The 19,360-nt window shown below is 45.6% G+C and overlaps 3 protein-coding genes across 3 annotated transcripts; all 3 read left to right on the top strand.

Annotated features, from left to right (window-relative positions):
- Positions 1-8,733: 8,733 nt before the first annotated feature.
- LOC120453670 (glycerophosphocholine phosphodiesterase GPCPD1) lies at positions 8,734-11,159 on the top strand. The gene has a single exon (XM_039638480.1). It carries the CDS (start codon positions 8,861-8,863, stop codon positions 11,078-11,080), a length of 2,220 nt encoding a protein of 739 aa, XP_039494414.1. The 5' UTR covers positions 8,734-8,860; the 3' UTR covers positions 11,081-11,159.
- Positions 11,160-15,604: 4,445 nt separating this feature from the next.
- Positions 15,605-15,757, top strand: LOC120454253. Its single transcript, XM_039639380.1, has one exon. The coding sequence runs from the start codon at positions 15,605-15,607 to the stop codon at positions 15,755-15,757; it is 153 nt and encodes a 50-aa protein (XP_039495314.1).
- Positions 15,758-17,207: 1,450 nt separating this feature from the next.
- On the top strand, positions 17,208-17,477 carry LOC120454119. Its single transcript, XM_039639153.1, has one exon. The coding sequence runs from the start codon at positions 17,208-17,210 to the stop codon at positions 17,475-17,477; it is 270 nt and encodes an 89-aa protein (XP_039495087.1).
- Positions 17,478-19,360: the final 1,883 nt, after the last annotated feature.

Genomic DNA, 19,360 nt, shown 5'->3' on the forward strand with positions numbered 1-19,360 from the left:
GGTCCAGTTAAACAACTGAACTTCGTGCGTCTGATGGACATTTGACCGTTAGAACTGGACCAAAACGGAGATTTTCATGGGAAACTTTTAGATTCTAAGCCATTTACAGGAAAAATGGAAACATCCTTATCGCCTGAAGAAAAATAAAGCACAAACAAAAAATACAAGACATTTTTGCATGTGGTCATTCTATTGGTGGAAACATAGCTCTGGAAACTACCATGGAAAAAATGAAACCGACTTTTTCGCCAAATCACAGGCAGAACATAAAAATCGAATTAGTCCCGGCGACACATCAAATTGAAAATTATAATTAATGATGCTGGCCGCGGAACAGCAACTGTAACTATGGCATTTTCGCTATTCTGTTTTCCGGACATGGAAAAAATGGGTGCAAAAAGCGGCGCATTGAATTCAAAAATCAAACGGAAATTAACGCTGAATTCATTGAAAATGTGCCAAAAATAATTGTCAAGCGGAACGTGGTGAGAGGAGGCACTTTCGGAAGGGGGAAAACAGCAAGGGGAGGTAGCGCGGTTTTTGCATATGCGTTTTCATGGAAAATCACACCCCGGTGAAAATCCCTTGGGCCGAAAGTAGAGTGTGTGTATGCGTGCGTGTGCAGTAACCTTTGACCCAGTTTCTTGGGCTCTGCTAATATTTTCGCTTACCTTTTGCATATGCATGAGCCGCCGTCTTGATTCCTTTGAAAATAAAACAACAGCATTGAAAGCAAGCAAATTTGTTTTCCTTCGCGAAGGGAAAAAAGAAAAGCCGCGTGGCATCACTTTTTTGTTCTCAGCTCGGAGTTGACTTTATTATATTCATAAATATTTATTGACAGCTCAGAACGGAATCTGGCGAATACAATAGGCTGTTTTGGATTTGTTTTGTTCGATTTGGCAGCCCAAGGAGATTTTCGCCAAATTTTCATTAAGATTATGCTGCATTTTTGGCACCTTTGAGGGCTTCTGATGCACCAAAGTATGAATAGGGAAAATTGTATTTGTTATTGATGGAATTTCTTTGCCAAAAACTGGGAATTCGACAGCAAAGTCCCGCCAAAAACTATCGAGACTTGAAAGAACTCAAATATACGTTACGTTTCGCCTAATATGATTCGGAATCTCAACAATAAAGCCACAAAAGTGAATCACACTTTAATAAAGTCTTAAAATCCAATCTAATTGAAGGTTTGCAATCGTAGGATCCTTTGTACATATTCCATTTGGTAAGCATCATAAAAATATACTGCTCCCGGATCTTCCTCCCTCTCCAACTCCCTCGATCTGCAGCTAATTGAATCCGGGCAAGTATCTGATAGAGAGCCATCTGCCCCGAATGCGGAACAAACGACTATCTCAAGTCCCTGAAGATATGCCAATGGCGATACGATTGTCATGGCCGTAAATGCTGTCACGCATAATAAGCTGTCCGGCAGCGCAGTTTGCGATTTCAGTTTTATGGATTTCTAATGAAAAATCACATCAGCGAGCGTTATTTCTTGGGACACACCTGGACAAATAGTGAAGCAACCCTTCGGTGTGGACAAGATGACCCGATGACCCCGCAACGTCTTTTGCATTTGCATACAGCAGGATTTTCGAGGGCTTTTATTCCTTTTTTTGGGTGCATGATTTGTGTAATTTTCCTCAAAAGAAAAACTAGATTTTTTGGGATAAATCGAGAGAATTTTTAATGAAATTTCCACCATTCTCAGGGGTTCTCACAGAGAGGGACAAGCAGTCGTGTTAAGTGAACCATTTGATTTTTATTCTACCCCCGGCTCTACTCTATTTAATTAATAGTACAATACCGTTTTGCGAATTCTGATCCTTGGAAAACGTCATCATTTTGTTGTGATTGACACTTCGCTGGCACTTCAATCAAAATTCCATTATTATTTCGTGTGTGTTTTTTAATTGTGTTTGACAAAGTTGCGAAACAAGATGTTAACCCCGAGGGTTGACTCCGGAGTGGAGGCAGGGATGCAGCAGCATCTTGAGAAAAGATCAGCAGCTGCCCTTGTCGCAGTGAGATCACCGAAAACTGACATTTGACCATTGGTCAAAGGGTTGGCCAGCTCAAAGTTCGCAGCAGGATTATGGGAAAGGGTTAGACCTAATGATGCACTCGGGGAAGCTGGCAATTTCCCGCTCCCGCTAAATTGAAGCCTAATCAAAACATCTAGCGCAAAGTATCAAATATCGTCCAACTCATTCCGCAGTTTCAATCGAGTCGAGCAATCTGAGGGCATTTTTTATTGCCTCTGGCGGGATAAAATCATCTCAAATTGGGTTATAAAATTACAATTGCGGTTGCCGAACAAGAGAGCGCAAAACATGGGTTTACTAATGCTCGCGGTTTTGATTTCAAAGGATGCTCGCTGAGGGATGCGGTGAAGTCACCGAAACTGATACAGATCCTGGGCAGGATCTCCTCCTGCCAAGGGGTTGCAACTGAGGCAACGAGTTGCGTTCGAGTCGCGACATTTGCGGATATTCTCTGTTTGTTTCTTTTTTCTATATTAGCCCCGAGTATCGCATTACGCAGCTGATTGCAATCTGTTAACCCGTATTTGTCAGCCTCTGGGCAATCGAAATCAAAGTCGGCGTAGAAGGGGAAGTGCCGCGTGCCTCTCTCGGCCGCAGCTCAGGTATTATCTAATTACCGCATTAGCCGCATCAGGATCGACTTCTATTCCGCATAGAAGACAGACACAGACACAGACATCTGCCGTGGGTGTGGACCGAATAGGAAATAGTTTAAAACCCGGCTCCTGGCCGGCCAGTGATGATGTCTTTGTCTCGTCCAGAAGGTGTCGCCCATTGTTGTTGTGCAAGGTGACACACCTACCCGAGAGCCATTGTCTTCCAGTTGCTCTGCCTTCTCGGTGATTTACGGGCTGACGAAAGGAAAGGACCTGAGGCGGGAGCTGCGGGAGGTGCGGATGCGGATGCGGACACCTCCTACGAAGGTCCACTGTTTGTCCGGCTACCAAAATAATTGACCATATTTATGGACATTTTAGCCTTTTATGTCTTCATGTCGGCACACTTCCCTTTGGTCGTCCAGAGCTCATTCATTGCTTGCCCAACGGTTTCGCATGGGGGAATACAACTATTTTAGTCTAGTTTTTCCACTCTCGCCTCCCGTGCCGCGTGCTAAATGTCTAAGCAATTGTTTTAGGCCGTGTTTTTGTGGCATCCGAACTTCCTTCCGTAAGCAATTTCATGCTCATTTTGAGGGCGTTCTAGCTGGGCCCATTGTCTTCAAGCTGACCAGATGGTCCGAGTGTGAGAATTGGGCACAAAAAGGTGTTAATTGAGGGGGTCCAAAGATTTACGATGGAGTCACTGCGAAACTCAACTATTTCGGCACTATTTTACATAAATATTTACATGAGAAGAACCTTTGCTACCACCCTTAACCCTGCCCCCGGTCCAAGATCACCAGACAGCTTGATCCCTTTCAGTTCCTTGGGTACTGGGCTTTTATGAAATCGTTTGACAAAAACACGACAAGAAACTCTGCTTTCGCAAGCAGTCGTATTAAAATGTCAGCCCCCGGTGGCAAATGTCAATACAAGGGGGTCCAGTTCCCCCAGTTCCGTCAATTATTTTATTATGATTCTCCTCTGTATTTGTATTTTTCTTTCCCCCCCAGAGCTCAACTCGCTTGGGTTGCCCTGCTCATTTGTTTGTCATTTGCCGACTTCGAACTGCCGGCTAATTGTGGCTGCTTTTGCTTTTTGCTTAATGCATTTTGATTTTGCAACTGCAAAACAGCAGCAGCAGCAGAAGTTCGTGATCTGTGGCAATCGCTTGACATTTACAAGGCGGCGGACTTTTGTTTTTAATTAGACGACTTGGAGTCGTATTCGGATTCCGATTCGGCATCGGCATCGCAATCGGAGTAGGAGTATAGGAGCTGAAGCCAAACTCTGGCTGGGTGGTCTCTGCTCCGTGGCTGATTATCGACGCGAGGGCTTAGATCTTTGCCGTCGATTAAGCTGCTTAATGCCATTAACATGATTAAGAGCCAGCAGCCCCACTTTGTGGCCACTCCACATGATGTCGCCACATAGGAAATCCCATTGAGTGGGCCAATTATGAGCGATCCCATCCATTCCCATTCCCATTCCCATTCCCAGCTTCCAGCACAGGAGTTCCGATCGGCTAATTGAGCAATTGAACTCTGATCGCAGTCGGCGTACGATTGTGTCTTTAATTCATAATCAAATGATGGAAAACGGAATTGCCAGGGGCACTAATCTCCTTGCTTTCCGCCTAGTAGCGGTCAGTTCAGAACTATCCCGTTTGGCGGGCTCTGTGTTAGGGGTGAGTGCTTTCGGGTTCGTCGGTGTCAAAGGTCAAAATGGACGAAAACTTCTCATGGGTCAGCTCGAGGCTTTAAAATAAATCAGGAACCAACTCGATTTCGGACACGGAAAAACGGGTTTTACTACCAATTTCTGCTCCGTTTTTAGTGCATACCTTCCGAGCTTGACCTTTGAACTTAGCCCAAAAATCCAGAACGGGCCAATAATTCCAGTCCATCCTAGAATAAGTCGAGTGCATGGGTATGCGGCCTGTGGGAAATGTTCTCGAATTTAGCCAGCTGCTTGCCGCATTTCAGAAACAACTTTTATCAAAAGAACGCGCAGATAACGGCGGGCAAACAGAACGAATTTGCCCGAAACTTATTTACACTTAGCGGCAACATTTGTTTGGCATTCCGAATATCTCAAAGATAGTGCAAGATCCGTGGGATGCCATTCGGATTGCAGCAGACGCCCGGCGGAATCTAATTTTATGAATGAACCAACTGAGTCGAGGGCCGAAGGAAGTGCGAGTATGCGTAATGCAGTAACAAGTCAACAAGCCAACTAAACTTAAACTAATGAATACGATGGCTCTCGGCACCGTATTTAAACACAGTTTATCTGGGGGCAAACATTTGCCATGATAATAGTGATGAATACATTGCATCTGGGTCGGGTCGTTCGCGAGATAGTTATTCTGCAGGTGAGCGGACCGTGTGGGAACCACAGAACCTCTGCTGGTAGCCCAGATCTCTGGGTCTCGGAAGGTGGGCAAAGTCAGAGCGGAAGTCCAAGTCCTGATAAGAGTGGTTCCGATGTGGAAACATCTGGGGCTTCGCTTTGCATATCCCACCTCCACGCCCTATGCTAATGCCATTCGACACATCCGGGATCGCTTATGTTCCGTGATATACTATAGTCTTTCAGCTCAGCCGGTTAATTACCTTTTAGCGTGAGTGAGTAAGTGAGTGACCACTTGGGCAGAAACAGAAGCTCGAAGCTCAACTGCACCGGAACCCTGACACCCAACACCCGGGTATTTTGCCCCTTTTTTGCCGTTGTGCAACTAAATTGCCGAAACCCAATAATTCTCACATTCGCCGCTGACTTTGATTGCTCCTTGCGGTTTCCAATTTCCAGGAGGGATCGAACGTTCGCTCGACAGAAGGGTTGAGGGTAAGGGTGGTTCGGCTGCCCAATAATATTTAATAACAATTGATATAAATATTGAAAGTATTATTGAGTCATAATATGGACTCCTTCGCCCTTACGTTGGACATGAAATTCGACTCGCTTGTGGCATTTCTGATCCCATGTAATCTCATCTAGCTTATCTTGGACTCCAGTTCGTCTCATAAATTACATTTGAACTGCTCAATTTTCAGAGCTATTCTATGCGGCGATAAAGGCTTATCGCAGTGAGAAAAATATAACTAGAGAAGATAGTCCAGCTTCGAATTTCAGATCACAGCTCGTGGAAATCGTAAATAAATCGGCAAGAAAGGGATTCTTAAACTTCGTGGAAGTATCTGCCTGCCTGGATTTCCCCCACGTCCAATTAAAATAGCTTAGCGGCTCCGCACTCTCATTTAAATATCCCTACATCCTGTATCGTTTCTCACGGAAATCTTTCAGAATTTGTTTCGTTTTTTCTGGTCGTTTTTTCCGTCTCCACCGCAGTGTAACAAATTCCAATGGGTTTCAGAAATGCACGTTGTCGACCCAACTTATGGTTAAATATTTGGAAAATCAGCCGCAGTCATAAATTGTAATCTTCAACGGGCGAGTTGCCGTCGAAGATCCTGACGCGGTGGATGTCACTTAAGGGTATGTTATTGTTTTTTTAATACTTGTCCAGATGTTGCTATAAGGTTGCAGTTGACTTCGACGGGCAAACCAGTGGAGTCCCATGTGTCAATGATTTTTCCCGTATTTAAATGCTGTTCCTGTTCGGTTTTTTCTCACACTACAGTTGTCGTTTAGCTAATTTGTGATTTTTGGTGTTTTCGGTGTTGGATTTGTTTTACGCTTGAGTAGGAAAACTATTTTCCGGCTATTGATTTCCATCGAGTGGTTGAATGACATAGAAGTGCTGGGATGATTTATTGACATGTTTACCGTTCCAAAGGGGGAATAATCACTCTTGGATTTTTGAGTGTAGCCAGTTTTTCCCTGGGAAAATACTGCTAAGCACCTGTTTATCCAGTGAATGTCCTGGGGATATCCTGTCCAACCTGTGCGCACATCCTGCATCCGTATTTGCCCGAGGACATCCACCAGGAAATCGGACAGCTCCAAGATCACGTAAGTATTCTAGAAGATATTATTTACTTACCGCTCTCACACTGCCTGAGGAAAGGCATTGAGGAAATCCTGATCGCCGACTTTCCCAAGGATATTCAACTACACGAAAACAAAGCGGAAAATCCGAATTCTCCACAGTAATCCCCCATTCCCCCGTGTGTTTTCAGACCGCCTGCGCACAGGCCTCGGTGCAATGAGCGTAATTTGAAGACCGCGAGAAAGGCGACTGTGTTCACAGATTTCCAATTAGATTTTCCCACACAATGGAGCACATAGGGGCACCGGGGAAATTAGTCTCTTTATGCTTAATTAGGATTGCGTATTGTGTTTCCAGGAAGCGCTCCAAGCAAATTGCGGCAGCCAGTTGACAGTTGATCTCTGATCTACCTGGGCACAAGCTGCGGTCTCGCTTTGTTTGCCGTTTAATTGCACTTGCAACTGCAACACAGCCATACAAATCTCAACCGCAGGGCCCAAAACAATCTGAGTCAAGTGTTTCTGCACGCAAACGAAAAGATCCGAAAGGACTTCTACCTGCTGCCCAGTGCGCAGGCGCGGCGGACTCGGTTTCAGTTTCGGTTTCAGTTCCAGCTGCTGTTTGTGGACACAGGACGAGGTCAGGAAGCAGGACGAGGTCAGGAAGCAGGACGAGGCGAGGAGCGGAAAACGGACATGGCTGGTGGACAGCACTTTTGGCACTCGTTCTGCGGTCTAGCGCACATGTGTTCCAATTTTGTGCTGCATCACCACAGAAGGTTCAAACCAGAACGAGAGCCTGACTTGCGACACACTTGACGTCACTGTGTCCTTAAAAAAATGTTTGGGAGGGTTAAAGCAAATATTAGTTAATTACTGGCGAGTTAACATGGTTTGTCATAAAAAAGTTGTCGAAGACGGGATCGATGGAAGAATTGCTGTTAGGATAGTCAGCACATAGTCACTTATTACTGAAGAGTGGAACACGCCAATAACTTAAGTATGATTTTACCTTCTTTGCGTAATTTTCCTTTTCCATCATTAAAATTCCAAGTTATATGATATTTATATACTTTTTGAGGTCCAAAATGAAGCAGAAGACAGAGCTAACGAGTTGCAGCATCTGCGGTTGGGGCTGAGGCTTCTGGCATGTGTCCGGATCGTCTTGATTGCCTCGTTTGCTGTTTAATCGCCGTTGACGGGCATAAATTTCGATCCATCCTGGGAGACCCCTCTTACTCGGCCCGGCCCCTTTGCATTCGATGTCACCCCTTTTCAGCTGATTTGTTTAGTAAACAAGCGGATTAGGCACCACGGAAATTCGAGAGCGCCCCAAGTTGGAAGCCAGCGAAGTGTTGCCCTGATTTCGGTAAGGTGAGATACTCAAATTGGGAAGTGCCCGAAATGGTTTCATTGACAACTGTCACTGCTCCGGACTCCAAACATTCAGACTGACATTTCTATATTTGGAATCATTGCGGTGACTCGGAATTTCCCACAGTTTACAAACAGTTTTCGGAGAGGCTACAATTAAAATTTAATTTTAAAGCCCACACTAATTTGGTTTTTTCCCCTGACTAAAGCGTAGTCTAATTTTCCCATTCGAGCAGGAGCGCAACCCCTCAGTTTTAGTGTATGGCGTGTCCCTGCTTCGATCCTGGTTCCTTTTTTCCGATCCTGTCGCAGGTGGCTCGTTTTAGTGTTTTCAGTGTTCGAGGGGAAAGAGGGGAAAGAGGGCTTGCGGTTGCGTGCCTTCTCCGCGACACAGAGATTTCTCCGGGCTTGGTGTACCAATTTTATAGTTTCCGGATCAAAAGATCACATCCTGCGGGAAATATGACAGGATGCTTAGTTGACTTTGGTGGGAAAGTTTCATTGCGTTTCATAATATTCCCCAAAACATTATCCTGGTTCCTTGTGGTTAGCTAATTATATGTTTTGTCATGTGAAAAACAGAAGTAAGAATTGTCACATGGGGAGCGTTGGACTGAGGTAGTTTCCAGAATTGATTGTGTAAGAACTATTTAAGACAGCACGAATGAGAAGTTCAGACTTATGATTTCTTGGAAAAAAGGTTGGAAAACTCTTCAACCAGTTTGTCGTGCTTCAGCAATATGTGATGTAGAAATTATTCCAAATGTCTGTCAAGCATACACTGAAATTTGTTGAAATAATTGTTACCAACTACCAATTTATACTATTACACTTATAAAGACTTTCCGAAATTCTCGTTATATTTGACACTGACCTCTGACCATGCATCGATGGTTCTTTGCCACCGATCGCGAGGAGTGTGAGCAGAAGCCCGAGGAAGACGAACTTAGTAACGCTTCGGAGGCACGAGAGGCACCACCTGCACCTCCAGTTCCGACCACAGAGTGGCCCTTCTGTGTGGTGTACCACCATCCACTCAAAGGGAATGAGTATGTGGCCATAAGTGGCAACTGTCCCTCTCTCGGGAACTGGGATCCCAAGAAGGTGTTCATCCTGGCAAAGCACGAGTGCATCAACTGCCTATGCACGTGCTGTCAGTTCGAGGCAATCTTGGAGATACCCCGCAACATCGACATCCACTACCGGTACTGCGTAGTGGTCCATGATCCCCAGACGAAAGATGTGTATATCCGCTTCTGGGAGTCGCAACTGATTCCCAGAGTGATTCGCACTTGTCAGAACATGCTAAAGCGCTGCGACACCTTGGGAAAACCACACGACGATGATGAGGCCAACCAGGTGGACCGCGGATGGGCCACCACCGAGACCATTCTGCACCTGAAGATCTTCAATGCTCCATTCAGCTGGCAGCGCCAGAAACAGAGGCTTCTGTACGTCCATGTGCAGCCAATGTTTGAGGTTCCCGAGAATCCTTGCCTCGAACCAGCCGATCCCCTCAAAATGGTTTCATCGGAAACCCGCCTATCGCGCAATCTGGCCCAACAGAAAAGGAAGGGAGAAACCCGGCAATTTCGACTGGCTGAAATCGAGGTTGTCAATCTGAGCGCCCAAAATCCCTTGACTTCGCAGCCACGATTCGGAGTTCGATGTGGGCCGGAGGACATGGAGTTATTCCACTGTTCCATCGCTTTCCCAGAGGAGACGCTCTACCGCCTGGATCTGTACACATACGCTCATAAAGCAGGTTCCGATGAACCACCATATCACTACGGTTACGGATTCCTGATGCCAGATCAGCTGCTGGACACCGAAGGCTCCGCCCGGGTGAAGATCACCTGCGCCTCCACCCACCGTCCACTGATGGAGATGTGTGTCCGCTATTTAATTATTCGACCCTTGCCCAATTTCCGTTGCGATTTGAGTCACAGCTACGAGCGTTACTGGCGCAAAAATCGCCTGTGCATGAACATCGGTCACAAGGGATCGGGAAATACGTACCGGCTGGGATCGGATTTGGTGAGGGAGAATACCTTGTATGGTTTCAAGCAGGCTGTTTTGGCCAATGCGGACATGGTGGAAATGGATGTCCAGCTCACGCAGGATGCCCAAGTGGTGGTGTACCACGATTTTGTACTGCGGTTTCTGCTTCAGAGAATGCCTAGCTTTGAGGATCTCCTAGACAATCAGGATCTGCTGATATTTGCCTACGAGAATCTTAACAAACTTATGCTGCTCGCTATGGGTGGATCCAAACGAAAGGATCTCATTGCCGTTCCCCTGGAGGCATTTACCTACGACCAGCTGAAGCAGGTGAAGGTCCTGCGCTTCGCTGGTAGCAAAGGCTGCGAGATGTCCTGTGATCGAATGCTGCAAGAGCAGCGCCCCTTTCCCCTGCTTTTTGATCTCTTGGATGAGGAGAATCTGTCCGTCGACATGGGCTTCCTCATCGAGATCAAGTGGCCCCAGATGACCAGTGTGCGGCGTTGGGAGAGCGGCAGCTTTAAGCCCACCTTCGATCGAAACTTCTATGTGGATACCATCCTGGAGATAGTTTTGCACAAGGCAGGAAGGAGGCGCATCGTCTTCTGCAGCTTCGATGCAGACATCTGTGCCATGGTTCGGTTTAAGCAGAATGTATATCCCGTGACTCTACTGCTGGAGGATCCGCACTCGCCGGTTCAGTATGCAGACCAAAGGGTAAGCGTTCAGAAGTTTGCCGTGAGGTTTTGCGATAGTCTGCAATTCCTGGGGCTGACTCTTCATGCAAACTCGCTACTGAACAAGCCCTCGACAATGGCATACCTGCGCCAGATCAATATGGAAGCTTTTGTTTATGGTAGTTCCACCACTGACCTGGACATCCGCGAAAAGCTGAAGAGGCACGGAGTGCGGGGCATCATCTACGATCGCCTCGACCAACTGGACCAAGTGGGCGAAGAGCTGGAGGGGGACACTATGTGCACTATTGACTCCGTGACCACAAGGCGCGTGATCCGGGAGACGGAGGTGGAGGAGTGGGCCCAGAAGTGCGGCTACAAGCCGGGAAACTCCATCACCGTGCATAACATTTACATCGATTGATGGTTTACCCCGCTTTCTAGTTTTACCCCGCTGACGAATAAAGTATCCAAAGTTATGTGCCCTGTGATAACAGTCCAAATCCCGGTTCTGTAATCACCAGCCAACGTCCAAGTCGAACCATAAAGACAAAGGGGCATTACACGACTAAGCCGAGAATATCCCACCAGACCAAAGCCACAGTAACGACAATTGTCAACAGAAGGACCAAAAGGACTCTCCAGTCCTAAGGCTAACCCCTTCGCACACCCCCCGCGAATTGGCAAACTTTTTTCGCAAACACTCGCGCTGCGGATGATAAGCTCATGTGAACTATTGCCGGCTAGATAAACAAAGGACCTTCGGATGCGGAAGCTGGAAGTTGGCAGGAGAAGGGGTGAAGACGGTGCGGTCCAAAGTCCCGTTGGGCGGTCAAACGACACGGCATCGTAAATGATATCCCGTGGCGAATGGGTGTCCTTTATAGGCCAGTGCACACTTTAGCAACACTCCGTCGAGGCCGGTCGCTCGTCTTGGGCGCAACCCCTTCTTGCGTCCTGCCGTGGTATTAATATCCTTTTGCATATGACTCACACCGTCGCGAAGACGTTCTCTCAGTGGGATGTGGGTTTGGTTGTTGTGCAACTTCCCCCATCCCATTGTGCTATTTATCATAATTTTTCAATTTAACACTGCCATACACGAGGGACACACAGCTCATATCCTTCTTCCTGGCGTATAGTTTCCAATGTTTACTTGCGCAAACATCCTTTGACGAACTTTGCCCATTGTCCAGACTTCCATACTTCGCTTTGATGATGTGGCTTAGCCGTACCTTTGCTTTTTTGCATTCTCATCGATTCCGTCTTTCGCCATAGCTGTCCATGTGTGTTTGTCCTGGCCAGGAAGGACATCGCTTCCGATCCTGCAGCCATCGTCCGTTAAGGATGACGTTATTAATGAGCATTTTGACACTTACGTCTTGACATTTGCACAGCTGGCCGTTTGTCTAAGGACTTTTGGCGATTGCAGCGAGTGGAAAAGGTCAACTATCTGCTTTCTTTTCGGCGAATGCTGTTACACATTTAAATAAATGTGTAATTATGTTTGCTTTAGCCAGGGATTTGGCCAACCCATCGGTTAAATTTGATTCTCGGTTCGATTCAAAGAAATACATATATGTATGTTTATGTCAGCATAGGTGTGTAAATATTTAAACAGGAGTTGGGCAAGAATGATTGACTATGATTATCGCTCCATAATAGTGACTTATTGGAATGGAATGGGTATCGTCTAAGAAATAGTATAATTTCTAATTCGAATCTTAAGGAAACCACCTGCTTTAAATGTTAAAATATGTTCTTAACTTGGCATCCTTACCCCCTTCTGCCCAATAAGCTCTCCCCAAGAAGGCAATTGAATCTTATATCCCAAAATATTAAATCAAACTTTTGTGGCCCATGGGTTCTTCGGACATTGTCCGATTCCAGCACACGGCAGCTGTCTTCGGGACGATCGGATGACCACCCCATCCCGGTCGCTTCCAACCCATTGCATTCCCTTGGTCTGGTCTTTGTCCGGGATTGTTTGCCTTCAATTTGACTACAAACCATAATTTATCTTTTCAGACGTGTTGGTCAGCGCGACAATGGCGGGCCAGCGACAAGGATTATTGATTATGCAAAGTGCCCGGTGCCCAGGACAATGCCGGGAAAAACAAAGGCTTAAGCAAAGAGAAGAAAGGATTGCAAAGAAGTCTCAAGCTGAGCGAAGGGGTTGCTTCGGTTGCTTTGGTGGCTCTACTTGAACTGGCCAGCGGTCAGTGGAAGTTATGAAATGTCCGTGCCGGAATCTGATGAGCCGAGAAAGTATCCCCTTTCAGGACACAACGCGTGTGTTTTCGCCCATTAGAGAGATAATAGTTTTTGACATTGCTCGTCCATGCGCCTCGGCTTCTCAACCTTTTCGGTGTTAATGGTCAGTTTCGCTATTTTGGCATGGTTAATTAATATCCAGATCCGGCAGAGTGTGAGAAAGTTGGAGGCAAAGGTGAGACTGGGCGAGGTGAGAGGCCCGAGCTGTTGACGGATGCTGATGGATTAGGGAAATAATTAATGGTTCCATTCCGATTCAACGGTACCTGACTGATAACTGGATCTGCTTCTTGACCACCAAATCGATGGCTATTACAGGGGTTAGAAGCCTTTGTTCAAACTAAACTGGTTCAATATTTATAACGATTTTTATAGTTACCATATAAGAATACATTCATACATTGATTTCAAAAGTTCAGTTCTTTCCACTCCTTTCAGAATGTATATAAACTATAAAAGAAAGCATATTGAAGCAATATGGCTTTCCTTGTTCAAACTGATCAGTCGTAAGTACAAAGAGCTGTTTTCAGCAAATAAAAAAACACATCAATTCCAATGAATTGGGGGAAGAATCTCGGGCTTCTTATTCGTTCCACAAGCTGTTTTCTTCTTGATGTTTCCACTCAGAGGCCCAGTGTCGTTGCAGACAGTTGTTGATAAGAAGCATTTTGTTTCTACGAGTGCCTGATAAGCGCCATTTGAGAGAGCGACTGAGGCGAGGTCAATTGACCTGCTTTTAAGCAGAGACTTGTGCACGTCCGTTCATCAAAAAGTGCTTTCGAGATTGCCATCCCGCTACCTCAGCCTCCTCCTCGGACCGAAAAACCAACCTCGCTAATCTATCAGTCGAGTGTCCGTCTTTGTTTTTGCTTTCGTTGTGTTGGACTGTCAATTTCCAGGCCGAAAATGTAAACAAACCGAGAGCATAGAGCAAAAATATTAAAAAAACTTCCACACGCTTATAACGAACAAATAAGTAGCTATAAATACATAAATACTCGCATATACTGTACAAATGTCGCATCTTATCAGCTCGTCGCTCCGCTGAGGACCCAAAGTGATGTCCACATCAGGCGGGAGTTGTGAGATTAATTCTTCACATACATGACTGTCCGCTGAACTCTTGTCCTGCGGCGAACAGACGCGTTCCCTGATCTTTGGCGACATCAATTTTTAGGGTGAACAATTTCAATTAGGTTCACGTTGAACCGCGATTGAGATTAACGCACTGCAAGTAGTTTCACGCAGATAATGCAATTGTTGTGTGTATTTGCGTATTCCACACCGCCGGCTGGAAAATGCCAAACGGTTAGCAGTATCCCACGCCTCGAATCGAAAGACAATGGGCGTCGATTGGCGAGGGACAATAGATGGATACTCATGCGGTCTGTGGCAGCGCATTAGAAGCACATTAGGGTGCCCACTCACAGGAGCAGCGACACATGCAAGCTGCAGTTTAGCAGCCCAAGATACAGATACACGTTCTTCAAGATACGACTACTTAGGATCCAAACAAAGGCGCCTTTTGTTGGCTCGACTATATGGTTGGATGGATGGATGGGTTCAGGGTCCCTCCGCAACATTCCCCGCTCTCTTGGCCAAGACAACCAACCGCAAATGACGCAAAATTGTCGCCAAGCAGAGAGTTTACCCACGCACACTCACACACTCACACACTCACACTCGCACACTCAAATCTCTTGACGAGATAACAAGATGCAACTGTGAGATACGACTGGCCACAGAAATACCGTTTAATGAGGCCCTCGCACACAGCTTGACTATTTCTTAGATCTTATCCGTAGGGAGTCACTCAAAGGATATTGGCCGGCTGCCTATTCTCATTGAAATCGATTCTATTCATCCTACTACTACTATTCGTGTTTCCGATGCCCATAACTCCTGGTACTTTATGCAGCCGGCTTTGTTTGACCACAAAGTGTCGCTGACCAAGTCCCCATAATCGATTGAATTACCCGCTCTCTGGCAGCTTCCTTCCGCAATTCATGTCAGGCTCTAAATTCAAGGGTTTAGAGCCCCAAAAATGTGCAGCGTCAACTGTCGAGAAAGGATTTTAAGGAACTGCATCTTAGCAGCATGCTACTTGTACTGATTGGTTGGATGCTGGCCAGGGTATGAACTGCTGTCGTCAGCTTTCACATTTTCCGCAGAAAGCCCTGAAAGGATAATTGAAACGAGCCCTTGAGACCCATTTGAGAGAGTCTCTCCGCACATGAATATGTAATTTGGTTGGGATTTGAATAGAAGGATGCGACAAAAAGCCTCAAGTGGCCATTGAAGAGCTTTTTTACGGTGTGGGCGCGTATGAAAAGAATCAAAATTAAGTGGAAAGTTTCCCAGCTCATCAGTGACTTGTGTCAAAGCGCTGCGCCAAAGAAAAGCCTAATTCAAATGCGGCATAAACCTTTTTCGCCATGACAACATATTAAATGGGACTTAAGTCGTAAACAATGTGGTTTCACCGCCATTCGCCCCACCCTCGACGAGTGGTCGCTGAAAAGTTTAAGCGATTAGCGCAATTTAGCGAAAATAACATGCGAAATTGCGCGCTTGAACGCCTTTTCAATGGCACTCAGATACAAAAGCGGCCACAGTTGCAGATAGTGCAAAAAAGGGAATCCCGCTGAGCTGAGCGGCATTTTGAGCGCACTTAATGTGGGAAAATCGTCGTCACTTGTCAGTACACGCCCACCTCGAACAACCCCTGATTCCCATCAAAGTGTTAAAACACAATGAGCCCATAGCACACACAATTGTTGCCAATCTGAAGATCCTCTCATCTCCAGAAGCGGATTGCCCATGCTAATCGTCAGATGCGTAAAACTCAATGAACACTCAAGTGCCAGGGGTCCTGACAAAAGTCCCAAAGCAGCTAAGAAGCTACTGAAAAATAAAAAACAAACAGAGCGACTACCAAGATCGCGAACTCATAATCCTTCCAATCCGATCATGAGAAAACGGGATGAAACCCTTTGTGGCATTCAGTATCCGACCTTTGGAACCTACGCGTGCAGCCTCCGCAGAAATTCCTTTGTGGACCATTTAGTGAGTGCGGTTCTTCGGGTGTTTGGCCCATTTGTGTCGGGGTTTGCCATTCGCAACTCACAACTCACAGCTCACAACTCACAGCTCACAAGTCGCAACTGAAACTCGACAAATTAGGCCACTCAGCTTCCACGGGCCTTTGTTCGCCTTTTATCCTTTTTTCGGATGCTTTGTTTGCCCTTACTTCTTAATGCCCAAGATCATAATGTTTGCGTCGAAGGGTTGATCTTGTTGATCTCGTTTTTTACGTCGAGGATCCCTTTACCTCTGATATGATTTATTTATTTGTATATCTGCAGCGGACAGGGCTATCTCGATCTGGGACAGTCGAATGCTGTATAAGGACTGCCCTTTATTTGGCTTGACTTTTGCACTCTCATCTTTGGGATGCTGCACGTGCCGAAAGATTGCCATGATCTTTAACAGGTAACCACAATATGTTGTAATTAGAGGAATATTTCACTAAATTAAATAGAAATATAAATATTCTACTGGTTAAGCATTTCAAGTAACAGAAGCCTGAGTTTTCTTTATATTTTACTTAACTATATTAAATAACTGGATAGCCCATTAAAGCTAAAACTATTTCTGGTATATATACAAAGTGTTCATCTCCTGGAAGGCCAGCTAATCTAAAACCAATTTTCAACTCTCGCTGCTACGCAAATTGTCCATTAGGCTAATTACGCAAACATTTGTGAATTTACTTATCCAAAAGATTGAAACGCAAACCGCTTGTTGAACTCGAAAATCCGTTGATTGATGGCCGCATTGTTCGTATTTGTCAGTTGCGCCATGGCCATGCAAAAGCGATTGTCTGGGCACCCAGAATGGATTCGGATTACACCTGGACTTGGAACTCTGGACCGAAGACTGCGCAGAGCAAACAGATTATTTTCATAAATTAGACTTTTTTAATGATTAAGGAGACAGCTTTCGAGACGGGATAGTCATGAGGAGTTGAAGGACACCGGGTGCGCTTGCCAAACGGGGTTGGACTGGGATATCCTTGAAGGATGCGGCTGAGGCCCTTCGAAACTGGACAGTGGTCAGCGCATTGGTCAGTCACGCACGTAATTTTGGTATTACCCCTTCGGGACGACAGCTCGCAACGGGATAGGCAGAGTTCAGAGGTCACCACCGTACTTTTTCCCGTTTCTTCTCACAGTCCGAGCAGCAGGAAACTTAAGACGTTTTCACGTTGAATTCTAATGATTTTTGTATTCAAATGCGGATTGCTCCAACCAGTTTGGGCAGTTCCCTCAGCACCCAAGGGAGTGTCCCCTGAATGGCAAGGCGCGCATCCTGCTGACGGCAGGATTGGCCCATCGTCCATCGGTCAAGCTGTGTGCGAATCGCATCCAAAATGGCCAATGTCCCAAGTTCGGACTTCGCTTTTATTACTGCCAACTCTTTTTGTTCGGTGGCCCCGACAAAGGGGTCAATTTGAAGGGGCAACAGTTGATGTTCAGGGCGCATGAGTTGAGTCCTGACATGGGTGGCCATTTTGTGGCGAGCACCAACGGAATTGAAAGTATCTAAATAAGGAAAACCAGATATAAATGGAAGTTTTGGCACGTAGTATTCAGAAAGCTTTCGAAAGTAAATTATTGCGCTTGAAACTATCACAGAATTACGTTTTTCTACAAGCATTTCTCAAATTTGTATTCTTCAACTTTTATAAAGTTCCAAAAACAAGTAATTACGATATCCGGTGTGGAAGTGATTTCCCTTCGAAGAAATAAAGCCATCAAATGAACTTTGTCCGTTGACTCGTGTGGACCATTAAACTCTTTTTATAATTTTCCTTAAACGGTATTATGCTTATACACTAGAATTTTCCCCGTCTTTTATAGTTTTTTTTAACTGCTGGCCCAACGCTCTTTTAATGGCCTCCACTTGACCAGGCCACCTTAGTTGATTTCTTGACACCTGCAGCTCAATTTCGTCTCTTTTCGAGTCTTAGGAAAAATCTTGAGTTGTCACTTCTGGCTGCATGGGCTTAAACTTTGAACTGAGCCGACTATGACTAACACTCCGAATTCATATACAGGTAGTGCGACTCCGGAAGTTTCCGCGCTCGTTAAAACTCCCAATTTAATGAAGATAAATCGTAGTTGGTTTTCAGAAACGAAAGACAGAAAAAATCGCGGTGAATGGGAAACTGTTTTGGTTTGAAATTTCACCTCTTGACATTGGCTCGGCGGGATGTACTGGGATGAGCTTCCCAGCAACGGTGACATTTAAATTAATAAACTGCCAGCGAGTTTGGGCCGTAACAGGCGCGTAACTGCAGTCAATTATTCGGCCGAAAATATCCTGTTTCCAGCATCCAGTTTCCACATCGGCAGCATCCCCATCGCCATCATCATCATTATTATTAACACTTTCCACGACTATGGACTCGGCACTTGAACTTGGTGCGGCATTGGCTCGGGCTGTTCCGCTTTTATTGTGTTTTTGTAATGCTATATAATTACACCATCAAGTTGACTGATGACACGGAATGAATCTTTGTCGCTCCCTTACACAACACAACACTCGCACACCCAGTATTTGCATAAAATCACAATTTCTCTTCGCACCAACCCGAGGGAAACCCTTGCCCGGTTTAGGGATATGTGTCGTCGCTAGGTTACCACTTTCCCTTCCATGACAGCGAATCGGCGCATGGGTTTCAGCTAAGTGATCTGACATCGAGATGAAACAGCTCTGCTTCATATAGTATAATTATTTATTTATGTATTTTTAAACAAAGGTTTTCACATATTTTTCTGCATTTCAATTTCATTGGGAGAATCTGGCACATAAAAACCATGACTTCTACTTTATATTTAATACACTTAGAGTTATGCTCTTACCTTCGACTTACGGTTGCACCATGGATCTGGGCTCCAATGAATGGAACGAGCTAATCCCTGCCATATGCGTTCCTTCTTAGCCCCGATCCGTCATAGGGCACAATCGGAGGTGTCACAATTTTTGACACTTCAATTTCTTGTGCTCTCCGTGCACGAGACAAATGAGCAGCGCGTGTGCTTCCTCAATGCGTTGCATGCGAATATCCTGGCGGCAGGATATAGATATGTATACATATCTGTGTTCTGGATTGGTTTGTGTAGGTGCACCCGTCGTCTGTCAAATGCGTCTTGTCATGCATCAAAATACAAAAAAGGAGAAATGAAAGGAAGTTGAAAGCCAGAAAGAAACGAAGTCAAAGCAAACAGAGTGAAATGGCAGCGGGGAAAATTAAATTGAAAATTTCACCACGACCAGAGGGGAGGTGGGGCGGGGGAAGGGTGCCACCAGGTTGCCACAGTTGACTCTTTTGATAAACAAACAGACGGCAGACAGGAGCATTGCA

This window comes from Drosophila santomea, chromosome 3R (assembly GCF_016746245.2).
Source record: "Drosophila santomea strain STO CAGO 1482 chromosome 3R, Prin_Dsan_1.1, whole genome shotgun sequence".
NCBI classification, from domain to species: Eukaryota; Metazoa; Arthropoda; class Insecta; order Diptera; family Drosophilidae; genus Drosophila; species Drosophila santomea.

Bases quoted from the DNA above. Each gene is read 5' to 3' on its own strand.
- LOC120454119 (XM_039639153.1), top strand. From the start codon at position 17,208: ATGATTTTTGTATTCAAATGCGGATTGCTCCAACCAGTTTGGGCAGTT.
- LOC120453670 (XM_039638480.1), top strand. From the start codon at position 8,861: ATGCATCGATGGTTCTTTGCCACCGATCGCGAGGAGTGTGAGCAGAAG.
- LOC120454253 (XM_039639380.1), top strand. From the start codon at position 15,605: ATGTGGGAAAATCGTCGTCACTTGTCAGTACACGCCCACCTCGAACAA.